The sequence below is a fragment of the Gymnodraco acuticeps genome, unplaced genomic scaffold, assembly GCF_902827175.1.
Source record: "Gymnodraco acuticeps unplaced genomic scaffold, fGymAcu1.1, whole genome shotgun sequence".
NCBI lineage: Eukaryota > Metazoa > Chordata > Actinopteri > Perciformes > Bathydraconidae > Gymnodraco > Gymnodraco acuticeps.
The window spans coordinates 107,960-116,941 of NW_022990428.1; the positions used below are offsets into that span (position 1 = coordinate 107,960).

The 8,982-nt window shown below is 41.7% G+C and overlaps 1 protein-coding gene across 2 annotated transcripts; it reads left to right on the forward strand.

The window, feature by feature from the left end:
* The first annotated feature begins 4,305 nt into the window (after nt 1-4,305).
* Nucleotides 4,306-7,307, forward strand: LOC117551940 (E3 ubiquitin-protein ligase TRIM21-like). 2 transcript variants are annotated; one of them, XM_034225024.1, is made up of 2 exons: nt 4,306-4,444; nt 5,175-7,307. In XM_034225024.1, exon 2 carries the CDS (start codon nt 5,185-5,187, stop codon nt 6,823-6,825), a length of 1,641 nt encoding a protein of 546 aa, XP_034080915.1. In that variant the 5' UTR covers nt 4,306-4,444; nt 5,175-5,184; the 3' UTR covers nt 6,826-7,307. The 2 variants fall into 2 exon arrangements, with proteins under 2 accessions (XP_034080915.1, XP_034080914.1); XM_034225023.1 differs by having other exon boundaries at nt 5,183-7,303.
* Nucleotides 7,308-8,982: the final 1,675 nt, after the last annotated feature.

Consider the following 8,982-nt stretch of genomic DNA (forward strand, 5'->3'; position numbering starts at 1 on the left):
AGACGCTACTGTCATGGTTACAGCTGGAATAAAAAACGAATTCCCTAGAGGACACGTCAATGGGAAGTGATGGACGTCGGCCGGAGTGATGGAGGCCGAGGCGTTGGCGGCTCGTCATGAGAGGTGGGGTCCGTATGAGGAAGACGAGGAGGATGAATATGAGGAAGGGATGTTTCCTTTCGATCCTCTCATTCTATATCGTCCTCGCTCAGACTCTGTGCACTCACGATACGCTGAAGGACAGGAAACAACAAGCGTTAACAGAGAGGAAGTAACCAATCAGGATGAAGATGGAGAGTCAGGGAAGTGTTTTTGTTGTATACAGATTTTTTTTCAAGTTGAATTAGTGGTGGAAGTATTTCTCTCCTGTAGTGTGTTCTATAGGTTTTAGTGCATTTAAATGGTCTTGTAAGGCTAAAATCCCAAAGTTTCCTCCATAGGGAGTTTCTCTCTCCTGTTCTCCATATTGGCTTTTTTAATTTGTCCTTGTTTAAAACTGTCTGAATTTAAAAATGTTGTAATGCTTTGAGAACAGGAAGATTAATGGAGATCCAAAAACACTGTTGGAGCCATTTATAATTGTGTAGTATTTAATAGTTAAACATATAAAATATCACATTTAAATTTGTATTTAGTGTCATTTGAATTAATTAATTTAGAGTATTTGTTCATGTTTTCGATTGAAGGTGGAAACGGGGGATTTGGTGTTTAATGGTAGACAGGTGGAGAAATAGAATATGTTTTTTTTTACCAAGGCAAGAGAAGATGTAAGAACATTATTCCTCTTTCTTTGAATTGATGAAACCTAAGAAAATAAACTGCACAGCTAAAATTCTTGCCTGGACAAAGCACCTTATCCCAGCAGCAACATGTGATACCTGGTGCAACAGCAGCAGCTTCACTTTGATTTGTAAGAGTTGTGCTACCTGGTTGATGCTGGGCAGTTTGGTGAGCAGCATCTGGAAGACGGGTGGAGGCAGAGTCTGCTGCAACACCTGCAGCAGCTGCTGGGGCTGCCCACACACTGCGATGGCGTTGGTCAGGTGGTCCACGCCTTTCTCATAGTCTCCTGTGGAGAGGAGACAGAGGTGAGGGAAGTACTCACACACTTCACTTAATAAGCCAGCCTAAAAGTAGTCATGCTTTCAAAATGTTCATTAAGTAAAAGTAAAGAAGTATTATCAGCATAATGTTTTCCAAAGTTGTAGTTTGTCATTATGGAGCCATTACTTGGTAGTACAGTACTGCATCATATGATGTAAGTTAATGTGTTTTTGTTATTTAAAGAGTAACACTTTGTCAAACAAAACTAGAAATACTAAAGTATTACTTAAGTACAACTACCTCAAGTACAAGTATCTCAACATTGTTATTAAAGGGGCCCTATCATGCTCATTTTCAGGTTCATATCTGTATCAGGGTATCCGCTAGGATTTTTCCTCGCCGGTCAAAAGTCCGGGCAGAATTTATTTTATCGGACAAATTTGAAATGTGCCGGTCATATTTCAATAATAATCATAAGAGTTGTGTAGCAGAGTTTCCGTTAGCAGGTAATTACCGGACTATGAGCGGATATGCTGATGTTTAAAACACAGTTAATGGGCTCATTTTTATATTGCTTCAGTTTATAATCGTAACAGATCGAAAAATTCAGATTCATTTTCCAATAAATTATTCCACAAACAACATAATTATTACATTCAAACAAACTACTTGTAGTAGATAACGTACATTATTCAAAAGTTTACATTAACTTTGAATAATAACACGGGAGAAACGGATCCTCTCTTTTCCCCTCTCCCTCCCTCTCTCTCTGACAGCCCGTCAGTTTCTCATGCAGCTCCTGCAGCTCGCTAAACAGAGGCGGGGCTTCAGGTGATTATTCAGAGCTGCGTGTCTCGGTCTGACTCAGCAGCTGATCTGATCTCTCTCTCGCGTCCGGTTATACTTCACTCGCGTTTATGTCCATATCGATCAGATCCAGCTATCCTGATCGGCCTTTATAGAGAGCACCGATCAAACTATTAAGAGTGAATATCGGCCGATAATGACCGGCGGCCGATCTATCGTAGCCTCCCTAATTATTACCAGACATTTTGACCGGCAGGTTTTGAATTTACCGGTTTTTAATACATTTTACCAGCTAAAAACCGGTAATTACCGGCTAACGGAAACCCTGATCTGTATGTAGTGTCTCTACTGGGACATGTCTCCATGCTTTAATGTTCAAAAAGCTCTTTATTTTTCTCATACTGCCTGTGCTGCAGCACCTCTTTTCACCCTCTGTCTGAAACCAGAGCCCAGTCTGCTCTGATTGGTTAGCTGGCCGGCTCTGCTGTGATTGGTGAAACGTTTAGAGATGTCCCACCCCTTAGCCTTTCATGTACGATGTGTTGGAGCGCTAGCCAATAGCTGTGTGTAGGTGCTAGGAGGTGTGTGTGTGTGTGTGTGTGGAGGTGTTTACGTGTGACCTAGCATTACTATCCTTGTGGGGACCTACATCTGTTTACACAGTCAGTTGTGGGGACTCGCCTCCCTTATGGGGACATAAGGAGGTCCCCCATAAGAGGAATCATTCATTTTAGGGTGAAGACTTGGTTAGGGTTAGGCATGCGTTGGTTATGGTTAAGGTTAGGATAGGTCTCCAGGAAATGCATATAAATCAATGTAATGTCCCCTGAAGTGATGGAAACATGGTGTGTGTGTGTGTGTGTGTGTGTGTGTGTGTCATAATATAAAATAAAAGACTAATACAGGAAGTAAAGCTTTTAAAATAAAACTTAAAATAGTGCTTTCCAATTCTACTAAAATATTATTATTATTATTAGAATAATAATTAAATAATATGTGTATTAAAATAAAATAATAATAGAAATAATATTTGATTAAGAATCACTTTTATCATACTAGTACTAATAACACTACTACTAATAACAATAATAATTAATGTTGGTACATATTCTGAATTATGGATTGTATTTTAATGGAATTCTTGAATTGATGGGTTTCAAAGAGAAAGACTAAATATCAGTGATATAACAACAACAACAACAACAACAACAACAACAACAACAACAACAACAACAACAATATAGTAAATAAGATACAGAGATGTTTGCACAGAGATTTCCTCAGGTAAAATGTTTTATATATTTGAGAAACTAAGAAATATTTTTATATATTTTGCAACTTAATCATTTTCCTCTTACTATGACGCACACTGTAAATGATTGACAGGAGATAAGAGGAAGCCGATAAGGACTGTTTGTGCTCACCTTTGCCATGCCCGCCCTCTCTGTGGCGACCTGCTGCTTTCTCCTTCCTAAGACAGACACAAAGAAATACAAATTAAAAACCAAGAAATGGATTTAACAACTTCCTGTAAAACAGCAAGATTTTCATTTTGTTCATGGCTTGAACTGCTCCTTTAAAATGTAAAGTAACCTTGATTTAAGAGGTTCCATCACTGGGAGATCACTTTTCTCTTTTTGTATACAGAGCATTGAGGACACTTAACATTACGTTATGTTTCAGCATTAGGCAACAACCTCATCAATCGAGACCCAATATCTCACGAGGAAAAAGTGAGAACAGGATAATATGATTATTAAATAATAATAATTTAATTCAGGCAACAAAATGCCATAATGATCCATGAGGGATGCTGCCTGAGAGAAAACACTCTTCTTCCTTGTTATCATGACCACTAATGTTACATACTCAATGTCTAAAAGCCTTTAGTTTATTTTATTGTGTATAGATTTCTGTTTTAGAGTGGATACATATTGTACTTGTTGTACATTTGATGAAGGTACGTTGTCTACATTACTAATAAAACATGTCCCCGAAGCTGCAGAGTTTGGGTTTAGGGATGATAGGAGACCGGCTGAGGTCGATCTGAGGGACCGTTGGGGTTGGTGGGGGGTGAGGAGGTCAGTGAGGTGGGGGGGAGAGATGGTGGAGGGCTTTGTAAGTAAGGACCAGTCTTTTGTAGTTGATGCGGGGGGAGACGGGAAACCAGTATAGTTCAAGTTCAAGTACTACAATGGAAATAAGTCTTTAACTATGTAGATGATGTCATCCATGACATTTTACTGACATGTGTTTCCAATAAATGTAACTGAAAACGCTCATCATAATAAAGATTAGAAACAGCTTGACACATCTGTAAAGCACCAGCTTTGCTCCCTAACTATCAGAGAAAACCTGTTATTTCTCAATGCCCATGCAGATCAGAGGGAGGGAACAAACCAGCTGCTGTGAGAGGAGGAGCTACAGTGGGAAGAGGAGAGCTTACAAGTCACACTCAGGAAATGAAAGTTAAGTTAGTCAGCGAGGCAGCCACACTGCAGTCGAGACTAGTCTCCGTTTCTGTCTAAAGAAAATACAAACTGAGTTCATCAGATCTTTCTCAACAACACAGCAGAGTCTCTGTCAAACACTGGTGAGTACATCTGATTATATTTACACTTTCAACAAGAAGGACTAACACAAAACTTCAGACGAAATCTCCACCCTTTACGTCCAACTTGTTTTTAACAACATAACCATATACAGTATGATATAGAGTCCACGTTAAACAGCTTGAACAGTCTCTTTGTATCAACTCTTAGTATTCACTTCTGCTCTCCTGCTATTATTATGGTTTGCTGATCACTTCCTACATCATGCTTTTACCCATTTCCTCTAGCTGTTTCAAAATAAAATATTTTCATTGGAGAAACAGTTGGATGCTTTTAATGTGAAGCAGCTAGAGGAAATTAATTGTTATGGTCACGCAGTGAGAAGAAGAGCAGTGTTATTTTTCAATAAAAAAAGGGTTGACAAAACATTGAATAGAATTGGGAGGGATGAAACCCTCTTTAATGGTCACACATGCAGAGCACACAGCACACACAGTGAAATGTGGCCTCTGCATTTAACCCATCCTAGTACCAGGAGTCTAGTACTAGGAACATGTATTTTTATATATTTTTGTTATGGTCACACAGTAAGAAGAGCAGTGTTATTTTTCAATTAAAATGTTAGCCAGAGTTGCATGCTTGAACCTGTCAGAGATTAAATGGTCACGGTTGCTCATGACTTGTTACGAGTTATCGAAGTTCTTTCTTTAAAACAATATATGATATGAATTGATGATTGAAGTTTCAAATGTTTTCTCTTTACTTTCACATGTGTGTAGATATGGCTGCTGCAAGCTATCTGCCATCTGAAGATCAGTTCCTCTGCTCCATCTGTCTGGACTTGTTCACTGATCCAGTCACTATACCATGTGGACACAACTTCTGTAAAGACTGCATCACTGACCACTGGGATACAAGTGACAGGTGCCAGTGTCCCATGTGTCAAGAGGCTTTTAATACAAGACCAGATTTGAGAGTCAACACTTTCATCTCTGACATGGTCGCTCAGTTCAGACGGTCAGCTCAACAGAAAGCCAGCAGCAGCAGCTCAGAGCAACAAGTCTTCAAACCAGGAGAAGTTCCCTGTGACGTCTGCACTGAAACCAAACTGAAGGCCCTGAAGTCCTGCCTGGTGTGTCTGACCTCCTACTGTGAGACTCACCTGGAGCCTCATCTGACAATGTCAGGTCTGAAAAGACATCAGCTGATCGACCCTGTGGAGAACCTGGAAGACAGGATGTGTCTGAAGCACGATAAACCTCTGGAGCTGTTCTGTAAGACCGACCACACATGTGTCTGCATGCTCTGCACTGTTCTAGACCACAAGATGCATGATGTGGTTCCTCTCAAAGAAGGATATGAAGGGAAGAAGGCAGTGCTGGGAAAGAAAGAGGCTAGAATTCAGGAAATGATCCAGAAGAGACAACTGAAGATTGAGGAGATCAAACACTCAGTGGACCTCAGTAAGGAAGAAGCAGACAGAGAGATAGCAGAAGGAGTTCAGGTCTTCACTGCTCTGAAGGAGTCTGTTGAGAGAAACCTGAATGAGTTCATCCAAACAATAGAAGGGAAGCAGAACATGATAATGAAACGGGCCGAAGACTTCATCAAAGAGCTGGAACAGGAAATCTCTCAGCTGAAGAAGAGAAGTGCAAAGGTTGAGCATCTCTCACGGTCTGAAGACCACCTCCATTTTCTCCAGGGTGTCCAGTCCCTAAACATCCAACACCCATCACCCACCAAGGACTGGACAAAGGTCAGCATCCCTCCATCATCATATGAAGGGACTGTGGTGAGAGCTGTGGGTCAGCTGGAGGAGACACTCAGCCAAGAGATGAAGAAGCTGCTTGAGGCTGAACTGAAGAGGGTCCAGAGCTACGCAGTGGATGTGACTCTTGATCCTAATACAGCACATACTCAACTCATCCTGTCTGATGATGGAAAACAAGTCAGCGATGGTGATGTGAGAAAGAATCTCCCAGAAAACCCAGAGAGATTTTCTGAAGCTAATAGTGTTTTAGGAAAGCAGAGTTTCTCTTCAGGCAAATTTTACTTTGAGGTTCAAGTTAAAGGAAAGACCGACTGGGATTTAGGAGTGGCCAGAGAGTCGATCAACAGGAAGGGAACGGTCACACTGAGCCCTCAGGGGGGTTACTGGACTATATGGTTGACAAAGGGATTTGAGTATGAAGCTCTTGATTCTCCGTCAGTCCTTCTCTCTCTGAAGTCTCGGCCTAAGAAGGTGGGGGTGTTCGTGGATTATGAGGAGGGTCTGGTCTCCTTTTATGACGTAGATGCTGCAGCTCTTCTCTACTCCTTTACTGGCTGCTCCTTCAATGGGAAAATCTACCCATACTTCAGTCCTGGTGATAAATGTGGCCGTAAAAACTCTGCACCTCTGATAATCTCTCCTGTCACCTAATCACTCATCTTATTTCATAAGATGAGTTTTTATTCAAGGGAACGAACATCGATATTTAGAGTCAAAACTGTTTAGTTTCCATCTTATTTTCTACAAGATAAGTTTACTGTGGTGACTGATTAACATATGGTTTAGATTCTGTATACAACACATAAGTGGATTCATTAATCTATTCAACAATCAAATAATTATCTCTTCAACAATTAATCGTAACACATGTGGAGAATATCTATGTGAACGTTGGTAAAGCTAAAGATTTATTGTATCTTCAAAAAAAACATTTGGGTTCTAATGACACCAAATGTGTCAAGCTATAGTTAGAATTGATAATAACATTAAATGTTTTATAATCAATTGTTATAAAGCTTCATTAATAATAATATATTAATTTTATATAGCGCTTTTCTGGACCCAAAGACGCTTTACATTTGGGAGGGGGGATATACAAACAAAACAAAAAAAACAAACAAAAAAAACAAAACAAAAAAAACAAACAAAAAAAAACAAAACAAAAAAACACAACAGAAAAGCAGTCAGGAGGAAGTTGATTAAGAGGGGGGGGGGGCTTTATAGATAAAGAGTTGAAAAGGTGGGTTTTGAGGCGGGACTGGAACAGGGTGAGGGACTCAGACTCACGGAGGTCTTGGGGGAGTGAGTTCCAGAGCTTCGGGGCTGCCACAGAGAAGGCTCTGTCCCCGAAGCTCCGGAGTTTGGCCTTGGGGATTGAAAGCAAACCGGCTGAGGTGGATCTGAGGGACCGGGGGTGGTTGGTAGAGGGTGAGGAGGTCAGTGAGGTAGGGGGGGGGGGCAGATGGTGGAGGGCTTTATAAGTGAGGACCAGGAGTTTGTAATTGATGCGGTGTTTAACGGGGAGCCAGTGGAGTTCTTTGAGGACAGGGGTGATATGATGCCATGATTTGGTGTGGGTGAGGAGTCTGGCGGCTGCGTTCTGGACACGCTGGAGTCTACTGAGGGAGGTGGAGCTGATGCCGTAGAGGAGGGAGTTGCAATAGTCAAGGCGGGAGGAGATGAAGGCGTGAATGAGTCGCTCAGCTGCAGGGCGGGTGAGAGAGGGACGGAGTTTGGCAATATTGCGGAGGTGGAAAAATGAGATTTTGACAACATGACGGATGTGGGGCTCGAGGGAGAGGGTGGGGTCAAATATCACGCCAAGGTTGCGTGCCTGGGTGGAGGGGGGAAACAGGGGTGCCATCAATGGTGATTGTCAGGTTGGGGGTTTTGCTGAGGGTGGATTTTGATCCGATGAGGAGGAGTTCAGTTTTATTGCTGTTGAGTTTGAGGAAGTTGTGTTCAGGATTTTAGTGCAGTCAGACAGGATTCGATGTGGGTGAGGGGGGGGGTTGTTGGGGGATTTGGTGCTGAGGTAAATCTGGGTGTCGTCGGCATAGCAGTGAAAGTCCAGGTTGTATTTGTGGAGAATCTGACCAAGGGGGAGGATGTAGATGATGAAGAGGAGGGGGCCGAGTAATGAACCTTGGGGAACACCTTGGGTGACTGAAGCTGTGGAAGAGGAGTGGTTGTTGAGGGAGATGAAGTGGGATCTGTCGGAGAGGTAGGACTGGAGCCACCTGAGTGCAGTACCATCGATACCGATGTCCTGGAGTCGGGTGAGCAGGATGGTGTGGCTCACGGTATCGAAGGCTGCACTCAGGTCGAGGAGGATGAGGATGTTGAGGGAACCGGTGTCAGCAGAGGTGAGGAGGTCATTGAGGACTTTGATGAGGGCCGTTTCTGTGCTGTGGTGGGGACGAAAACCAGACTGAAGGGGTTCAAAAAGCTGGTTGGTTTGGAGATGGCGGTGGAGTTGTTTGGAGATAATTCGTTCTATTGTTTGAGCATCATTAAAGAGAAAGGCATATTACGTGCCTCTACTGTGTACTAAATAAAATATGTGTTATAATAATAGTTATACTGCTAGAAAAAGTAAAATTATGATAAATCCTCATTAATGTTTAAAATGGTTTGGTTAATAACTGTTAACTTGTATATTTACACACCAGGTTTTATATGGATTACTGGTCAAATGGCTTATGAATCAAAGACATCTGGAAATATGTGATTGTGAGTTAAGAAAACAGTAAAATAAACGAGATTTGTTCTGAGAAAGCAGGGACTCGAGCACTAAACACTGAACAG

Bases quoted from the DNA above. Each gene is read 5' to 3' on its own strand.
- LOC117551940 (XM_034225024.1), top strand. From the start codon at position 5,185: ATGGCTGCTGCAAGCTATCTGCCATCTGAAGATCAGTTCCTCTGCTCC.